The 21,595-nt window shown below is 38.3% G+C and overlaps 1 protein-coding gene across 1 annotated transcript in view; it reads left to right on the top strand.

Moving 5' to 3' along the window:
- The first annotated feature begins 9,735 nt into the window (after nt 1–9,735).
- The window catches only part of LOC128745501 (uncharacterized), a 190,938-nt gene continuing 179,078 nt past the window's right edge, over nt 9,736–21,595 (top strand). The window contains exons 1-2 of the mRNA XM_053842575.1: nt 9,736–9,757; nt 12,066–12,188. Of these exons, the coding sequence (XP_053698550.1) occupies nt 9,736–9,757; nt 12,066–12,188 (145 nt within the window). The remainder of the gene's footprint in view (nt 9,758–12,065; nt 12,189–21,595) is intronic.

Consider the following 21,595-nt stretch of genomic DNA (forward strand, 5'->3'; position numbering starts at 1 on the left):
ACAGTTATTACCAGACCCCGAGTGCTGTGCTGAATTGATATCAATTTTCGCCGATTGGCAGAATCATCTGCGTCGGTTGCAAAACTATCCGGCAAACAACGTCCCTTACGTCGAAATGGAGAAAATCGACGACAGCAAAGTTTGTCTAGGTCTATTTGGAAATCGTACTGTAAGTGAATGACAAGCAAGCAAGCAAGCAGGCATATTCTGGGAAATTACCGCCGAAGGTTACACCGAATACGAGCTCCCGGCGGTGGTGGAAGATTAAATGTGTAATTTTATTTCCCAAAAGTGCCAGTTCGAGTAACTTTTTGAATTCGACATCTGCCTGAGTGTGTATGTTTGCCAGAACAAATCAAACGTGCCTCGGCTTGGTGGTGAAAGGTCACAACAAACACGATAATTTGTTTAGAACTCTACTTTGTTATTTGGCAAACGAATGAACTTAGATTGGAGTTTCTGCGCCACGGAAACGGCTAGTATCGAAGAAGATAATTTCATTTTATTATAGTGTGTAGAATTAGCCGTACGAAAATAAAGGAACAAATACAAGAAAAAATCTATGGTAAAAATCTGTTCCTATTTTTCACCAGCAAATTTTTTTTTTGGTATAGCCTTAATCCATTGAGCGTCCCTTAAAAGTCATCAAACCTAATTATAAATTCCAATTATAGCCCTCCTCATCGGTCACTGTCAACGGTCAGCGCTGGACGGGATTTAACGGAAAATCACCCGTGCAGTGACCTTATCGGACGTCCCACATCTGTGTGGGACATTAATGCCTTGCTTAACGTGGCTCGAGTACATTATCGCACAACGTGTTCCACTGGCGGCGAAATGGAAATCGCGTTAACCGCTCGCCTACAGCACCCCGCCACCCCCCCTCCCCCCCCCCCCCCAGTCCCTGTTGGTAGCGGTTAAAACTTCAACTCATGCAAAACGATCTTTGTTGGTTCACCTTTGTACCCACTTGTCGCCACCCCGGAGGTGGATTTCGGACTCTGGCAATTACAAAGCGCAAAAGAAATAAAAAAGCCCTTGTCGCGGTTCATAATCTTGTAATAATTTTCACAGGCAATCACGCAATGAGCCACTTGCTCAACTAATGGAAATGGGAGTTTTTTTTACGAACCTGTCGGTGGGGTGATTTTGCCTTGATGGGATTTCTTTCTTTTGTGAGTGAGCTATATACTCTAAAGGAATTTTTTTTAAGCTCTTGGAAAAGAACTATCAGCCTACAGGATTTTAGCTATAACTTTTCTCTGCTCAAGTCTGTCACTAAAAAATTAAAAAAAAAATATAATAAAAAAATAAATATGCTTATCTGTGCAAACTAATGCGAAGGTGGCGATCACTATAGCGTTAAAAAACTATGGCTCTATGTTACTGCCTTGCGGAACTCCTAAGGTATTGTTAAACTGCAAAAACTACTAGACATACAGCTCTAAGGGTTGTACTCGTTACATACAATACGAATAATACTGGTTACATCGATAATATGTTTTTCTCGATGAAGTATTACTTTATGTCAGATCATTAGATCAAAGACTAATGCAAACTGCATTTCTGTCATGGATATATTTATCAATTGCCTCCCGCCTGGCTCACTACAACAGTGGCCAAGTGCACTACAGATACCGCGCCCCGCGCGTGAAGTTCAAACCTTCGTTTGATTCTTGTTGATAAGTGAACTAGCCAAAATGCCGTCCCAGAAGGCACATAATTATCATGGCAGATAAGCACCAAGTAATGTTTTAGGCCAAATCTGAATATCATCCTTCAATAGGCCCTTTTAAAGGCCATCATGTAATTACTGCAGATATTTTCTTGAATTGAATGATTTCGTATTTTGACATTTTTTGCATGACTTGTAGCACTAGTCAACTGTAAGTAACTGGCTTGAAACTGCTATACAGTTAACGAAGTTAGCTTACTTAAGGAGCTTGCTTGCAACTACGATTAATCTGAAAGCATAAATAACCATTCTGGGTTATCATTTACAACACTGATTCACATTTGTCAATTTCCATGAAGTTGTTGATAGCACCATTCAGAAGTATTCATTACATTCAGATTGATTTGAAGTATAATTGTCTTACAACTAACATGTGGACAGCCAGTTAAAATATCAATTAACTAACGTCCTCTGCATCTTACTAGTTCCTTTCGACACTCTACTTTACAGCTATTTGCATACTTGTAAATTGAATACAATTCAAACTATGTAAAGAATTGCAGGCAACTAACTGACCCAAAGCAGTAAATGAAACGCTCAAAAACTATTCTCGGATAAGACAGTCGCTGATTTTCCTCGCTTTGAGAATTGCTGCGTCACGTCACATGCACAAATATCCCTTCACCTTTATTTCCTTGCATATCAACAATTGCGAACTAATTCTTGCAGTACCTATATGGACTCAATCTGGCAAAAGAAAAGGATGGCCGCTCACTTGTTTCATGATGTTCTACTTTCAGGACATCAAATTGGACTAGATACAATGTTTAAAAATAAAACCAGTTGAAGAAAAGGGGTGGTTTTAAACTTTAACAAAATCGATTACTTTCAGAACATCAAATTGGACTATGTTAAACGTTCAAACAATAAAATCGGTTGAAGAAAAAGAGTGATTTTGCACTCTGGCGCAAGGTGAGTTAAAATAGGTGATCTAGTTTTCACAGTTTGTAGAACAGAAGTGCGCGGAACGATTGGTTAGCAACCATCGACGTTGTTTATACATTCAACAGTTTCCGCTTTGAAAATTTCGGTGATCGTCAAGGGTTACCCAGCGGGGGTGAAAAACAAATTTGAACATCAGAAAACCTCTCTTGACTAACCTTGCTCTGGCGTACTTCCCAAGCACAGATAACAAATTAATATAGGTTTAAACGTTGTAAAGAATCTTCGACCTGTTTTATTACTTTTTTGTAAAAGGAAACCATACTAAACAAATGGTGTGTTCAATTGTCGTCCCTGCTAGTGAAGCAAGGTAATCATGTAGAAAACGTATAGGGAAATTTGACCATGAAACTTTACATACATTTCCGCTATTAGCGTAAAAAAGATTGTTATAATTAGGCCATTAGAAATATTTTATACAGTTTTTGTCCTTCCGGTGTTAGGCAACTGAAGGAGGGGGCGAAAACTACAAGGTACACAGCCTTAGCAGTTGTATGAAAGGGTGACGTAGGACTATATCAGATCATTAGATCAAAGATTAATGTAAGCTGCTCTTCTGGCAAACGTATGTTTCAAGAATCTGTGAGCGTCATTGTTAAAGTGAATGCTTAAAAGAGAAGAGCGAAATATTCAGATTCAATTCTTCATCGAATGCAATGGTGGTTTTGAAAATACATGGACGGGGGCTCATAAGTACAACGCGTGCAACCATTGAGACATAGTGATTTCTTTTGAAAATGACTTGTGTGCAACATAAAGGTTGAAATAGTAATGAATGTCCGGCCTACAGATTATTCTACTAAATATGATTATGTGTAGCTTGACATGTTTCAATATTCTTACTTTAACTCGCTTGTAAAAGAGACATTGGTTACAAACAATATTGAAGCCAAAACACGTTCATTGCAAATATGACGTGCCATTCGAATGACTCTTTTTGACATGAATGGCAATAGGCACGTAAGTTTGCGGCGTCGATTCATTGTCTCCTGCTCCGAGAAGGTTTCTGGTTTTATTTTCTTTGTAAGAGAGTCCTTATCCTCCTACCATAGGGGGAGGGGTCTCAAACCATTATAAAATAAATTCTTGCTATCAAAAACACCCACATGCCAAATTTGGTTTGCTTAATTATTTCTTAAGCTATGCGGAAACCCTCTTAAAGAGGGGAGGGGTCTCAATTCACTATAGAAAATAATCTTTCCTTCTGAAACCCCCACATGCTAATTTTGGTTCCATTTGCTTGTTTATTGCTCGAGTTATGAGGAAATTTGTATTTCATTTGCATGGGAACCCCCCCCCCCCCTCTTAGAAGGAGAAGGGGTCACATCACGCCATAGAAAAAAATCCTGCCTTCTAAAGCCCCTGCCTGCCAAATTTGGTTCCATTTGCTTAATTAGTTCTCGAGTTGTGAGGAAATTTGATTTCATACATACAAATTAAATACAAGTTTCTTCATAACTGAAGAAATAATCAAGCAAACGGAACAAATTTGGCACGTGAGGCTGTTTGGAGGTAAGGTTTTTTTTCTGTGGTTAATTAAGAACCTTCCCTTTTTTAAGAGGGTGGGCTCATGTATAAATGAAACACAAATGTCATCATAACTCGAGAATTAATCACGTAAATGGAACCATATCCGGCATGTGGGGGTTTCTGAGATCAGATTTTTTTTCTATGGTGGTTTGTGACCCCTATTCCCTCTGAGAGGGGGTGCTCCCATACAAATGGAAAACAAATTCGTGGAAATTGACTCAATCAAGCAAATGGAACCAAATTTGAAATGTGGTGGTTTTTGGGGGCAGGATTTTTTTCTATGGTGAATTGAGACTTCTCTCTCCTCTGAAAGGGGGGGGGGACTCCCATACAAATAAAACAGAAATTTTTGCATAACTCAAAACTGATCGCACTCAAGAAATTTTAGACTCTTCCATAAAACATTAGTCAATAAGGCTATTATAAATATTAAAAAAAGTTTTTGTCCCTCCGGTGAAGGGGGGCGAAAAAAAACAAAGAGAATTTTTTAATCGAGCAAAAAAAATATGGGTTTTAGGCATTTTTACTTAAAGTTTAAACGTGAAAACCAAATCTATCCTTGCTCTTAATAAATACGTCGTTATTTTTCATGCAAAAATTCACGAACTAAAAGACAAAAACGAAAAAACTTTTTTTGCCGAGTTTCGGAAATTCCACTGTTTGAACTTCCATTTCTATTTCGTGTTAGAAGCGTTAACTCAACTCGTGCACTCATTTTTCGAGGTTTTCAGGCTGTAGAGCCCACAGACAATTGATTTTATGAGAAAAAAATAGCTGATATCCTACAAATTATTTTTTTGCCCCCCGATTTTTCGAGTCAATTGCCAAGGGGGGGGGAGAAAAACCTTGAAAATGATTTGCAATGACCTAACAAGACCACAAAAAACACTAAGAACACTAGTTTCCGCGTCATGGTATTCGACGAAATGTTATATAATCCCGGCGATTATTTAAATACTATCAGCTTTATTATATCTGGAGAAGTAATGGTGAGTGTTGAAAATTTCTCTATCAAACTAGCCATAGTTCATAGTTACCTAACTGCTAAAATGAATCGTCTATGGTTGAACTCCTCAGAAACTTGCAAAACTCGAGATCGTGACAAAGGTCATCCGAGATTTACAATTTATATACAGCACAGTTTAAATTGTGACAATATAAAGCTTGCCGGGTCGGCTGATATTACTGTAAAATTGTTGGATATTTTATCTATCCAACGACATATTAATAGTTATGTTTCGTTCAGTTGTGTAGTAGCTAATAGTATTCAAAATCTTTCATTCAAATGTTACACTTCTATTTTCGTTTTCGCAAAGTGCTACCTGGTATAGTATACAAAGACGTAGTCCTACGTCAACATACGGGTCATTCCACGTCAAGTGTCCGAGTGCCATGTAATCGACCTTCTCGGATTTGAACCAAATTTTGTCAGATTGTTCGTTTCAGGTCAGATAGAAAAAATCCTAAGTTTGGTGCCGATTGGACGTCCCCTCGGTAAATGGGAGTACCTCCATTTTTAAAGAGAAGACACGTTTTCGTCAAATCTTCTTATTTTCTTTTGCTTGTAACTCTGGAAATAGGGGGGCCCTGTAGCCGCAAGGTTACCGAGTCTGTCTTGACAAGCGAGTGGTCGTGTGTTCGAATCTTAGTAGAATCAGGCCATTCGATGTTAAGTGACTTTTGCATGGGTTTATTCTCAGGCCCCTCCGCATCCTTCCTACTGCATTCTGCATTTACTAACAATGAAAGCCTCTTGCCAGAGCAAGTTATAAGAGTGGTACTTGCTTGAGGTGCGAATGAAGCCTCTTGTTCAAGGGCAAATTGTAACTAGTCTCCGTACTTTCTGGCTCTAGAGCTAGATTGGTTGAAAAATCAGAGGGGTTGTGTACAAGACACGACCGCATATATAGGTGACGCAGGACTACGTAAGTCTCTTTGTAGTGATAGTAGCATGTATTCATGCTTGTAATCATTCGATTCTTCATGTATACATGCTATATGCAACATATATAAATGCTATATGCAACATATATACATGCTACATGCGTTGTATGTAACATTTATCAAAGTAGTAACATTGCATACGTTCAATTCTCAAAAGATTGTGCATTTGAAAACAATTTAACAAAATCAAGAACACAAACTATTGCTTTCCTGCTACCTTACTGAAATTAAAGATTGTTTTTATTACCCATGGTTCCCCACGTTGAAGGGATTTTACCAATTCAATCCTATTTTATCAACAGCACATCTTTTCAATACACTTCTAATGAAACGGTAAGCATGCGTATCCACGGGAAACTAGCAGTCATTGACTTTTCGTCGGAAAGCCCAATTTCGGAAGCAGCTTTTCGGCCCAAAAGCGGGATTGTGTTTATAAAAATGTATATACTGCATTCTTTTTGCCAATCTGAACACAGCGAATATATTTTCATAAACCGAATTTTTGTTTCAAACAAAAAAACTGCTTTTGAAATTGGCAGCATCGAGTATGACTAATTTCACCTTCATACAGAGTCGTATTATAACCGAACACTACAGCTGTAGCACATTTTTCCAACACAGATATCAAATTCGCCGAGGTTTATTCGTCTCGCAGTAAACAATTTGCGATCTGTTGGGACAACGAATTTGTGTCATTTTTTCTGGCACACTTCCCTAACACAGACATCAAATTGGACTAGGCTTAATCGCGTTCGTAAGAAATCTGTTGGTACGAGGGGGCTTTGTCACTCTTTCTGGCATACTTCCCAAGCAAGGACATCAAAATGGTCTAGGTTTAACTGCGGTGTTAAGAAATCTTGTTGAAATGAGGAAGCTTGGTCACTTGTTTTGGCTTACTTCCCAAGCACAGATATCAAATTGGTATAGGTTTAGATCATCGCAAAGAATCTTTCAACCAATCACGAAGCGAGAATTCTGGTAAAAGATAGGTTCATTATTTTCAATTTTTCAATAGTTCAACATCAAGAACCCATACTTTTCTTCATTTGGGTCAATTCTTAGAAGATTTTCCGATCGATTGGTGTAAGAATATTGAAAATCGATCGGAAAACCGCGGAGCTATTAGCGCTCAAAACCTTTCATTTTTCGTGACGCTCGCATTTTTCGATTTTTTGGAATGACACCCTATCTCAAAACTTGCCGTAAGACGTAGTCCTACGTCAAAAGTAGTAAGAAGCGTAGAGGGAAAAAGGGGTGAAAACACACCGACACTTTAAGCACGGATAATAAGCAGTTCGCTCACTCTAAAGCGATACTGCATTAACAACGAAGTGCGGAACAACACCTGGATAAGCTCACAATAGATCAAAATAGTGGTCGTAGTGATAATATCCACACACACACACACACACACACGCACACACAAACACACACACACACACACACAAACACACACACACACACACACACACACACACACACACACACACACACACACACACACACACACACACACATACACACACACACACACACACACACACATACACACATACACACATACACACACACACGCACACACACACACAAAACTCTGGAAATAATAGGTTTAGAAAGAAAATTATGACATGATTCCTAAAGAAATTGCCCAAGGAATCCGAAAAAAATATTAATTTTCAGGGGCAGTGCTGCCAAGTATTTTTAAATTCGATTTAAAAATTATTTCGCATTTTCCTCTCAATGAGTACAATTTGATTTAAAAAATTTGACCTCCATCGTATTCCTCAGATTTTTTTACATAAAAATCACTCAAAACCACGAGGTGTTCTTTGCCGAATCAGAGATATAGCGATTTGAAGAAAGAAACCAGTGATTTTTCATAAATAAACAATAGTAAAATTACATTCCAGTTAAGCAGTAAATGCATTGTAAAACATTTTATATTATCGTAAAAGCTTGTATATCGCATATAATAAAGCTTTTTTAACAGTGTTGCCAACTTTTTAGTTTTTAGAGGATTTGGCGAAAACGTGTCTTTTCTTTAAAAATGGAGGTACACCCATTTACCGAGGGGACGTCCAATCGGCACCAAACTTAGGATTTTTTCTTGCTGACCTGAAACGACACAATTTAGTTCAAATCGGGGAAGGTCAATTACAAGTTTGTACTTTTTCTCGGTCACTTGGACGTGGAATGACCCATACGTTATTTATATATAGAGTAAGGAGGGGTAAAAGTGCGATGCGGGTAAAAGTATGATTCAATGATTTATCGGTGCATATTACGAGTAAATTTTCTACATTGGCATGGATGAGGACTACTTTGACAGCTTGAATCTAACGTAAACTTTGGTTGCTTACGAAGCATAGTTGCTGAGTTATGTGCAAATGTGTTTTTAGGGTGGTTTTGATGTAATTTTTCGTTACACGGCAAATATGATATCAACAGGAAGATATTATTTGTTGAAAATTTGTAGCAGCGTTTTACATCACTCACATATCTGTTTTGAAAATACGGTGAAAAGAATTTACAAAATATGTTCCGTTTTTCCGTAATTTAATCTAACGCTGTCAAGCGCCTAGCGGGGCAAAAGTGCGATTCATGCACGAGGCAAAAATGTATAGCAAATTATACACAGCTTTAGGCACTATATTACAGATACTAGAACTGGAAGATCTGAAGAAAACTGTGTGCTCCACAGATGTTGGTCGAAGAAAAACAATGTTTTTCCGCTGATGAAACAAAAAACAAACGTTTGGAAAAGTTTCGATCTAACGAAGGCTGCAATACACCAGCACAAAATAGAAAAGGTGCAAGTTGAGAATATTCCTTACCGAAACATAACGCAGATTGGAGATAATATGGTTTTGCTAGATACTGTTGTGCTAATTTCATGGATTCGAGCTTCGAACTTTTGCCCCGCTAGTGGGGTAAAAGTGCGAATCTGCACTTGATCAGAAGAAAGAAGAATTTATTTTGCAAAACACTTTTACCGCAGATGATTTATAGTTGAATGTGAAGACATTGAGTTACTGCATCACTATAAAATATATTATGTTGTTGTCCTTCTTTATATCTCACGAAAATTGATGATAACTTCAAACATCGCACTTATGCCCCGCCCTACTCTATATAAAAGTGAGCGTGAGTATATTTGTATTTATGTTTCACCATAACTCCAGAACGCCTTGACCTTTCTCCGTCAAACTTGGCACACATGTTCCTTGAGATAAGAGAATCAGTACTGAGGGATTGACAAAAAGGTAGCGAGAGTTACTAACAGGGGGGGGAGGCCCTAACTCCGAAACGCCTGGACAGTTCTTCATCAAACTTGGTACTATTCCTTGACATAAGGCAATCAGAGCTGAAGGGGTTGACAAAATAGGCAGGGGGGGTTATAACAAGGGGGAGGCCCTAACTCCGAAACGCTTGGACGGTTCTTCATCAAACTTGGCACGCATATTCCTTGACATAAGGGATTCAGAATTGAAGAGGTTGACAACAGGGGGGAGGGGTTATAACAAGGGGGAGGTCCTAACTCCGAAACGCTTGGATGGTTCTTCATCAAACTTGGCACACTTGACATGAGTGAAGCAGCACTGGGAGGTTGGCAAAAGGGGGGAGCCCCTAACAAGGGGCTAAGTAAAAGGGGATGCGTTCCTCTTGCATTTGAACCGATTGCAGTTGTGCAAATGACTTTGATAAATGATGGGGTTCCATTATAGCGGTTTTTATAGAGCAAACCAATGTGGGAGCTGACTGGAAAAGAATCGACAAGTAGGGGAACGAGGAACGTAAGTATGTTTCGCTATAGCTCCGGAACTTCTGGACTGTGTTTCATTAAACGTCGTTTGTCAAACACATGTATTTTGGCATAAAAGAATCAGCGCAAGTGGGTTGACAAAAGAGGGTTAAGTGGGTAAAGAGGTGCGTTCATCTTGCAATTGGAACGATAGCAGTTGTATAAGTTGCTGGATTTCTGAAAGGTGGGATAGCGAGGGAAGGTTTAACATATTGAATCATATTACAACCGAACACTTTAGCTGTAGCGCACTTTTCCAATACAGATATCAAGTTCGCCTAGGTTTATTCGTCGTAAGTAAACATCTTCGATCTGTTGGGGCCAGGGGGCTCTGTCAGTTTATTTGGCGTACTTTTCAAGCAGAGACATCAAATTGCTCTAAGTTTAATTATCGTAAAGAATCTTCGACCTGTTGGGACGAAGGGATTCTGTTACTTTTTTCTTCTAAAAGCACGTTAAAATCTTGATGCCGTCTTTCCCAACAAGTATGAGTCACGAAGTGAGAATTTTCAGGACCCCCTGTATCAGTACCTTCCTGAAACACCTATCCCTACGCCAAAAAAATTATCAAAGAAGCGTTAATGGGAAGACAAACAAGGAGAGCGCACAACATGATCACACACCACAGCTGATTGCAATTTATCAATCTGAAATGGAAACAAATTTTCTAAATTTACTATCAAACATACGTTCGCACATCACCAGTTGGATTATGTTTAATCCAACGATAAAACCTACTTGAAGTATAACTATTTCCTTCGCCGTAGGCGAAAAATTACCTAACGTTGGGAGTTTCAACCGAGTAGCACAATTTACCTCAACCGTTAGCCTCAACATCACGTTTACATTGTTACTCGTGCTTCAAAGCTCTCGCGCACCGCTTTTGTTACTATATAAACATGATTGCTTGGAAAAGGGAATTAACTATTCCTAACGGTGGGGAGACACGTGCTGTTCGGGCAAATGTTAAGCCTGCTGCTCTCACGAGATATGTTAATGCGATAAAAGAGAAGCGTACAATTTCGCTGGACGGGTATCACGGGGAGGTCAATCGAACCAGGGCCAGGGCCCCCGGGGTCCGTAGTACCGCAGGAAATCGCGTGTCGAAAGCAAAGCGCATTTGATTTTAAATCCGATATACATGGGAAACACGGTGGGTAGGTACCCTAGCCTAGCGTGGGACCTTTATTCATGGGGATTGGGGAAAATTCGTTTATCGCGCCGTCGAATTACTCAGACTCACTAATTGGCGTTTTTGCGCAAATAATATGAGGGATTCGGGCGCGGTTTGGCGCTCTGTTTTAGTTCTTTAATTTGAACTATTTACTATTACATGTTAGAGGAAATCCCCATCCGTGAATAATTACGCGTTACGTGCTTTGCAGAAACAGGAATATATTCAAACCTTGAACTACTTAACATTGAAATGTTCCATGACGATTGAACAAAGTAGGTACCAAGGCTCAAACGGATCAAGTGTACATGTTCAATTTATCAATATGGACAGAAAAAGTGTGAACTGACTACTATGACGCAAAACCGAGGCCACAAGCTTACTTGATTGTTGCAAAATGATGCAGTTGGAAGTCGAAACTTTCTCCTGCGGCGATCGGGGCAACAGTATACGGACGACGGACTGAGAGGGTTGATAAAATGTAATTAAAATTTCATAAAGTCGTTCTGGTTGTCAATGGGGTTTTCCGCTCTCAACCGACCGACGTACGAGTGAAATGTTTTAACTGTCGAAAAATAACAGAACGGCAAACCATACATCCTTTTTGCGCGACGGTCGTTCGCCAGCCAAAGCGGGAACTTTCCCTTCTCGGGTCATGTTTTGATTTATTTGCAACAGTTGTCGACTCTCATGGAACAGTGGCGGCCGCGCGCGTTTCACGTTTTCACGTTTCGAACGATTCCGGCGCAAATGAGTTTCCATTCCGGTAGCCCGGCAGCGAAATCCCCTTCCGCTTTGAATTTCTTAAAAGCAAATAAACAGAAAACTTTTCGGATGGCAGTTTCATTAGCCCCGAAATGAGCGCTCGCAGTTTTTGCAAACGAAACTAACGGTTATCTTTTCTTTCTTTCTTTCTCTCTCCCTCTGTATCGTTACAGGATCGAATATTAAGACTGCAATAGCTATTTTAAATTGTATATTAGCTCGACAACTTTGTTTCGAGGATCCATCATGCTCAGCCATCCTAGAGATCATTCCCCGCGTGTGCGGCCCCGTACCGGGTAAGTATTATTAGTGCCAGGAAAGTAGATTTCAGTTTTATTGCTTCTTCGAGTGTTATTACAAAGTGTTGTTGCTTCCACGTTGAACCTTGTTTGTCGCTGAGCGGCAGGAAAGTTTACCGTCAATTATATGTTAATCGAGCCGTGCCAAAGAAATTAAATATGATTTACAGATGTAATAGCAAGAAAAGGTATTGAGTCACACTCACGAAAAAAAAGCGTAATAAAAATGTTTATTTTGCTCTACACATTACTATTATGTAACCACCAGACGTTGAAAAATTCACAAAATAAATGTATACACCGAGCATCGGTAAACGATTTTATCATGAGAAAACAGGGAAGAGAATGGCTCAATTCGCCTATAACTAATGAGCCACATACATACGCTTCATAGCATCGCTGAATATACGAATATCGTGTGCAACGCAAAAGTACGAAATAACTCCTTCTGTTGCTTCTAAATCAGCCAACGCTACTTTAAACTAGTCTCTTTTCATGGATTGAATATTTTTCAGCATCCCCGGGCCTTTTATACCCACTAAATCAGTCACACTCAATATACAATGTTCACTTTTTGAACGAATTCCGGTATTCACATTGAGGTTATGTTCGCAATAAAGCTCAAAGCCGATGGATGCATTATCGGCGAGGCAGACGAACATTGTATGTTCATGAGACTGATTGTTTGACTTCCCATGTGGTATCGTCGGTTTGGTAACGGGGACTGAACTACGAAAAAGTATGTGCTCTAAACTAAATGGGATGAACCAAAATCGATTCTATGGACTTCTACACACAAAATTTATTAAGTTTTGAAGTTTTGTTTTTTCGAAGCCTTGCTTGGTACAGTCCAATAAGTGCAAAAAAATGTTAAAAATAGGGAAAAATGAGAAAAATTGGGCACTTCCCGATGACAAACCGAAAAGGCGTTGGCACCATGCGATTCTCCGGAAAATTTCACGTCAGATTACCCATATCACGAAGCGAGACTTCTGGTAAAACATAGGTTCATTATTTCCAAGTTTTCAATAGTTCAACATCAAGAATCCATACTTTTCTTTATTTGGGTCGATTCTTAGAAGATTTTCCAATCGATTGGTTTAAGAATATTGAAAATCGATCGGAAAACCGCTAAGCTATTAGAGCTCAAAACCTAGCATTTTTCGTGACGCACGCATTTTTCGATTTTTTGGAATGACACCCTATCTCAAAACTTGCCGTAAGACGTAGTCCTACGTCAAAATCTGTGAAACACGATAAAGTTGGAATTTTTGAGATCAAATTGTTCTCATTGAGAGAAAAATGTAAATTTAGTTTTCAAATCGAGTGAAAATATATTTGGCAGCACTGGTGCTTAAAGATAATATCTTTTTCGAATTGCTTGGGTTATTTCTTTTGAAAATGTGACAACAGCGTCTTTCTAAACCTAATATTTCCGGAGATACAAGCAAAAGAAAATAAGAGGGTTTGACAAAAACGGGTATTTTCCGTCAAAATAGAGGTGCTCCCAGTAATGTACAACCGGCAACCAAATTTTGGATTTTTACTTTCTGACCGAAAACGAACAATCTGGCAAAGTTCATTTCAAATCCGTGAGGGTCGTTTACATAGGACTCGAACACTTGATGTGGAATGACCCATCTGGTTCGGTACGAACATAGATGAGCTAAATCGCTCGGTACGACCATTGATAAGTAAAAAGCTTCGGTACGATCATTGTTAAATGAACTGTATTGTTCGGTACGACCATACATGAATTAAACGATTCGGTGCGATCATTTTTGTATGAAGTATATGGCTCGATACGACCAAAGATTAAATGAAGTACACTGAAGTGCTTTTAACGCGGTTTGTTTTTTGTTATTGTTATTGTTATTGTTTATTGATTACTGCAACATAAGATTAATATCTTTTAACGTTACATTTGAATTTAATGTTGTATATATGAAGTGCGACTGCATTTAATATCCAAAAATATGTAAAATTTCAAAGTTTCAATCCAAACCTTATAATTATATGCTAACTCAAAATAGTTCTAAACATCTTCTCCGAAACTTAACCGTACTATTCTCATGAATGACGTCTTGTGGAAGTTCGTTCCAGGTTTGTTTTTTACGCAAATTTGAAAATTTACGCGAATTTCGGAATTTGCGTGATTTTGGAATATGCAGAGATGTGCTCAAAACGTTTATTTTTACACGTAGATTTGGAATTTACAAGGTTTTTTTACGTGAATTTTAGGATTTACGCGCTTATTTAGGCAATTTTCAGAATTTACCTGGTTTTCAGCGAATTTCGGAATTTATGCGATATTTTACGCGAATTTCGGAACTTACGCGTTTCTTTATACGAATTTCGGAATTTACGGCTATTTTTACACGTAGGTTTGGAATTTACAAGGTATTTTATACGTGAATTTTGGAATTTACGCGGTTTTTTTTATGCGCATTTCGGAATTTATACGGTTTTTTATGCAAATTTAGGAATTTACGCGGTTTTTTACGAGAATTTCGCGACTTGAGTGGATCGATATTGATAAATGAACTACAGGCCGGACTCAATTATCCGGGGTTTTAGACTCGATTACCCGGGTGAAAAAAAAATTTGGTTTTTCGATGATTTATTTTAAACCTTAATGTTATAGTTTTCATGATACATGATGATTCTTACTTGACAAGTATTGGTTCACCTCCCTAAAGCTACAAAATTCCTTTCTTGTATCCCTTTTATCGGCGAACAAAACAAAAATAAATCCTGCGACAATGAAATCAATTTTTTTACCTAAAAATCATCATCACCATCATGATCATCATCATCATCATCGTAATCATTAATTAAAAAATTACAAAAAAGGTATCTTATGACTTAAGGGGAGATTGATCAATAATAAAAAATCATTTATAATACCTAAATATTTAAAATCATAACACCCAAAAAATAATTTTGTACCAAAAAAAGTCATCAGTGGAAAAAATCGCAAGAAAGGAATTTTCTGACTTTTGGAAAGATAGATCAATAATAAATAAAACATTTATGATACCTAAAAGTCAAAAAACTTGACATACCAAAAAAATTTTGTTCCAAAAATAATGATTCGATTATCCGGGTGATTCGATTATCCGGGCTGAAAATAAAAATGAATACCCGGATAATCGAGTCCGGGCTGTATATGGTTCAGTACGACCATAGATGAACTAAATGGTTCGGTACGATCAGGTACGATGAAGTATACCGTTCGGTACGACCATAGATAATTAAAATCGTTTCGTACGACCCTTTGTAGGCGCATTTCTTCGGTGCGATCCTTATTGAATGAAGAGTATTATTTCATGCGACCATAGCTAAATGAAAATTTATGGATCGGTAAGACCATAGACGAATGAAATACGTTATTTAAAAAAATGTACGATTATCGTCGAAAAGATGGCTTTATTTAGTGTGAATCAAGCACCAGATTATGTACATAAGTAGTTATACAGCTTTATCCTATTGATTTATTTGGCTTTTTGACAGATGGCTGCTCCATTTTTTAATCACAGATTTTTAAACCTACATTGAATTCTGAAAAACTGCAAGGTATACAAGTGCCATTTATAATGAATGGCATGGAACTATCTTTATTTTTTTTGGTATCATCACATTCAGTATGCCAGGATGCAAGACAGAAAATTGGCAAAACAGACTATTTGCAAGACAAAAAATTGGTTATACAGAAAAATGGCAAAACAGAAAACTGACAAAACAGAAAATTGGCAAAATAGAAAGTGGGCAAGACGGAAAATTGGAAAACAGAACGTCAGCGAAAAAAAAAATTTGCAAGACAGAAAATTGTCTAGACAGAAAATTAGTGAAACAGAAAATTTGCAAGACGGAAAATTGACTTCACAAAAATTGGCAAGACAGAAATTTTGCAAGACAGAAAATTGGCGAAACAGAAAATTGGCAAAACAGAAAGTTTGCAAAACAGAAAATTTGCAAGACAGAAAGTTTGCAAGACAAAAAGTTTACAAGACAGAAAACTGGAAAAACGGAAAATTTTGCAAGAAAGAAAATTAGGCAAATAGAAAGTTTGCAAGACGGAAAATTGGCAAAACAGAATATTGGTAAGACAGAAAATTTGCTAAACTACAAATTTGCAAAACAGCAAACTGGCAATACAGAAAGATAACAAGACAGAAAATTTGCAAGACGAAAAGATGGCAAAACAGAAAATTGGCAAAGCACAAAATTTGCTAGACAGAAAATTAGTGAAACAAAAAATTTGTAAGAAAGAAAATTGGAAAAATAGAAAGTTAATGTTGGACTAATATTCCTTTCCCATCTCCAGCAGCTGCAAGGACGTGGCCAGGACAGTGACCTTGCTTTGGAGGTATTTGGCTTGTGTTTAAGAGCATGAAATTAAACTCCAAATTTCATGTTGCTGGTAACAAACACAACTTACTTGTTCTTTTGAACAAAGCATTGTTGCTGGCACCAACTACGAGTTTGTGGTTTAAGCTATGCTATGCTAAGAAAATTGGGAAAATAGGAAGTTTGCAAGACAAAAAATAGGCAAGACAGAAAATTGGCTAAACAGAAAGTTGGCAAAACAAACAAATTTGCAAGACAAAAAATTTGCGGAATTCCGCAATTTTTTACGTCAATTTCGGGAATTACGTGGTTTGTGGAATTTAAGCGGATATGCTCAAAGCATCTATTTTTACGGATAAGTTTTGAATTTACAAGGGTTTTTATACGCGAATTTTGGAATTTACGTGATTTTGAGGGCACAAGTAACATTTTGGGTTTTATTACACTCTGTTAATGGTATTTATGACCTATTTTAGTCATAAAACCCATCATAAGAGTGAAATAAAACCTTCATTATTACTTGGGGGGTTCGGTATAACTACTTATAAGTAAAATGATTCGCTACAATCATTGTTAAATGAACTCTATGGTTCGGCATGACCATAGATGAACTAAATGATTCGGTACGACCATCGTTAAATGAAGTATACTGTTCGAAACGACCATAGATAATTAAATCGGTTTCGTACGACCTTTTGTAGGGGCATTTATTCGGTGCGATCCTTATTGAATGAAGAGTACTATTCCATACGAGCATAGCTAAATGAAAAGTTATGGATCGGTAAGACCATAGACGAATGAAACAACTTGATTCAACCATTGATAAATAAAATAATGTGCGGTTATCGTCGAAATGATGGCTCAATTCAGTGCGAATCAAGCACCAGATTTATTTATTTACTATTTGATGGGGCTTTCAACCGTTGGTTGGTTCGCCCCAAGCAGCACCAGATTGTGTACATAAGCATTCATACAGGTTTAAGCTATTGATTTATTCGGATTTTTGACAGATAAAATCGTTGCTCCATTTTGAACTGATTTTTAAAGCTACATTAAATTCTGAAGAACTGCAATAAGTGACATTTAAAATGAATAGCATGGAACCATTTTTTCCTCTTCTGGTACCACCCCATTCAGTATGTCAGGATGCAAGACAGAAAGTTGGCAAGACAGAAAATTGACAAAACAGATAATTGGCAAGACAAAAATTTTGCACGACAGAAAGGTTGCTAAACAGAAAGATGGTAAGACAGAAAATTGGCAAATCAAAAAATTTGCTAGAGAGAAAATTGGCCAAACAGAAAGTTGGCAAGACAGAGAATTGGCCCAACAGAAAATTTGCTGGACAGAAAGATGGTAGGACAGAAAATTTGCAAGTCAGAAATATTGCAAGACAGAAAATTTCCAAGACAGAAAATTGGCAATACAGGAAATTGGCAAGAAGATAGAAAATTTGCACTACAGAAAGGAAGCGAAACAAAAAGATGGCAAGACAGAAAGTTGGTAAGACAAAAAATTTGCAAAAAAGAAAATTGAATAGAAAGGAATATTGGCAAAACAGAAAATTTGCAAGATAAAAAATTTGCAGGTCAAAAAGTTGGTAAAACAGAAAGTTTGCAAAACAGATAATTTGCAAGACAGAAAATTTGCAAGATAAAAAATATGCAAGACAGATAATTGACAAAACAGATATTTGCATAACACAATTTACAAGATAGAAAATTGGGTAAACAGAAAGTTTGCAAACCAGAAAATTTTCAAGACAGCAATAAGTTTTGCAATACAGAAAGAGGGTAAATCAAAAAATTGGTACGACAGAAAAATGGCAAAATAGATAATTTGTAAGACAGAAAATTTGCGCGACGAAAGGTGGCAAGAGAGAAAATTTGCAAAACAGAAAATTGCCAAGACAAAAAGATGGCAAATCAGAAAATTTGCACGACAGAAAATTGACAAAAGTGAAAATTTGCAAGACAGAAAATTGGCAAAACAGACAGAGGGCAAAACAGAAAATCTGTAAGACAAAAAAATAGCAAGACAGAAAATTTGCAATACAGTAAGTTTGCAAGACAGAGAACTGGCAAGATAGAAAATTGGTAAAACAGATAATTTGTAAGACAGAAAATTTGCAAGACAGAAAGGTGGTAGGACAAAAAATTTGCAAAGGAGAAAATTGGCTGAACAGAAAGTTGGCAAAACAGAAAGTTTGCAAAATTTGTAAGACAGTAAATTTGCAAGACAGAAAATTGACTAGACAGAAAATTTTGCAACACAGAAAATTGGCTTTACAGAAAATTTGCAAGACAAAAAACTTGCTGGAAAAAAGTTGGCAAAACAGAAAGTTTTTAAAACTGATAATTTGCAAGACAGAAAATTTGCAAGATAAGAATTTTGCAAGACAGAAAATTGGCAAAACAGAAAGTTTGCGAGACAGAAAATTGGCGATACAGTAAATATGCAAGACAAAAAAAAGTTGGCGCAACAGAAAATGCAAAACAGATAATTTGCAAGACAGAAAATTTGCAAGGTAAAAATTTTTCAAGACAGATAATTGGCCAAACAGAAAGTTTGCGTGACAGATAATTTACAAGATAAAAAAATTGCAAGATAGAAAATTGGCAAAACAGAAAATTTGCAACACAGAAAGATGGTAAATCAGAAAATTGGCAAGACAGAAAAATTGGCAAGACAAAAAAATTGCTAATCAGAAAATTTGCAAAACAGAAAATTTGCAAGACAGAAAATTGACAAGACAATCTTTCTGATGGCAAGACATGTCGGAAATGAAATTAATAGTGGAATTCAATCAGGAGAAAGTTTTGTTTTATTTCAATTCATAAGAATTGATACCCTCGTTTTCTAATAATTGAGATTGAATTAAATTAAAGTTTCAAATCGACACCGCATGCAAATCACTGTATTAGTAATACTAATTTAGTATGCTCTACTCTATCAAGAACTTGTCTTCGGTTTGAAAAAAAAAATCAAATTGAAAGACCATTACTTTCGGAACACAATCGTAAGTCCTCGTCTTCTGCAGAGCAGAGGATTACCCCTGCAAGAACGGCACTGTTCCAATTACCGTTTCGAGCATACACCCCGCCAGCCCTGATTGATTCCACAGCAGGATCCCCCCCGGCTCAGCACTTGACACTCGACTTGAGCGCCCGATGACATTAGCGTATCGCTTTCAATCGAGAAACTGGAACTGGAACTGGAAGAAGTCATAAAAAGCTGGCCCAAATCTTTATGGCGATTTAACGTTATCGCTTGGTTCGGAAGGGAAAACCCTCCTCCCCCCCCCTCCCGGCAAGCCAGTAGCGAACGAGAGAAGAAAGTCCTTCAGCCGTTAACGACTTGCGGTGATTGCGGCTGGTCGTCTTATCGAATCATCATCTTAGCCGGGACGAAGGAAGGGCAAACGTTTTAGATGATGGTAAGTTATAGATCCAAAAATAAGGAATCTTCTTGGTTAGTTTTTGTCCAGTTCGTCGGATATGCGGAAGATTTTGATCAACTAGAGTGGGTGACCTTCTCTTGGAGCCATTCAATTGATATTATATGGGGAATATATTTCCTTTGAATGCGCAGCCCTACGGGATCGATGTACCTCTACCTACTTCACTGTGGTTGTGCCAGCCAGATAGGACGAGAAAGTCGTTTCGACGTGAAACGGATGCTGCTTCGGCGCTGACTGCGGAAGACCGATGCCAACATAATCGACGTTTCGGCAGCACGGAAGTCACGTTACTAATGAGCGAAGGCATTCCGATAAAATGTGTGAGCTCCTGCAGGCGGGGGAAAAGCGTGCTAGGAGGCGATGAAAAGACGGATGATTTGTCGTAATCGTACTTCAAACATACCGAGAAGGTTGAGACTAGGAGGAAGGAAATTTGAAAAGCGATTTGACTTTAACGACGAGAACGACGACGACGAAGACGTCTTCTAGATGCACAAGGAAGGCATGATTATGTTCGGTTTATCTTATAAACACTGTTTACGATATTTTTTTCAACTCAGAGTGAATTAGCGGAGCGATTGGAGATATTCCCCTGGCAAGACTCTATCGGTTGCGAAGGAGAAGATTAGCCCCGTTCGTTAGAATTTTAAATGGGTTGTGCTAAAAATATATTTCGTCGCTCTGCAGTTCGCAAAATGTGTCCCAGCAAAATGCGCCCTCCGGGACGTGACAGCAGAAATGCACCCAACGCCATCAGTTCTCATTAGACCGCACACCGAAGTTATTTATCAGCACCTGCATTTCCTTCCATCGCATCGGTCGGAGCAGCTCCGGCAGGCATTCCACAGAAACCACCGATATGCTGTGGATGCCGACAACCTGCCATCATGCCCGTACAGTATACCGGCAGCGAGCAGCACACGTGCAAAAATGCTTGCATTCCAGCGGAAGGTTACTTACTGGGAAACGAGCACACATACGAAGAAGAAAAAAAAACCTTTCATCGAAAATCACCTCATCAGTGTCGGTAATAAAAGGCTTTCCGACCCGGTTTCCCACGGTAGAACCACCGTCGAAAGCTGATAGTGAAGCTTGCTTTAACTCGGAGTCCGACGTGCACCGTGCTTCTGCATTGACATGTTGCCCCAGTGTCAACCGAATTAATGCCAAACTGTCACTATCGTTGCGAGCGACTCTTACGATTACTTCGCATAAACGCTTTCAGTAAACATTTCGCTTTCTACCCGACAGCCGTGACAGCACAGTAGCACTTGAGACTCTCTTGCATCTAATGAGGCCAAAAGTGCACAGGACGTCATGTGCTTCGAGTTAACTTTCCAGGCACTTGCACTGCACGGCGCTAACGATCTTTACGTTTTGGTTCATGCGGAGAAGAACTGTGCCGCACTCAGGAACGAAAATTTGCGGAACACCTCCAGTGAAACAGTTAAGAATATCCTTGTTACGCTACCGATTGGCGTTAAGCTAACCAACCTCAAGACCGTATTTGCCTTCCTCGTTCGAATCTAGTTTCGCGCATTTTTTCCGCTTTCTCACCGAAACCGTGATCTCATGCACGCTTCTCCGCAACCAT

This window comes from Sabethes cyaneus, chromosome 1 (assembly GCF_943734655.1).
Source record: "Sabethes cyaneus chromosome 1, idSabCyanKW18_F2, whole genome shotgun sequence".
In the NCBI taxonomy this organism is placed as follows: domain Eukaryota; kingdom Metazoa; phylum Arthropoda; class Insecta; order Diptera; family Culicidae; genus Sabethes; species Sabethes cyaneus.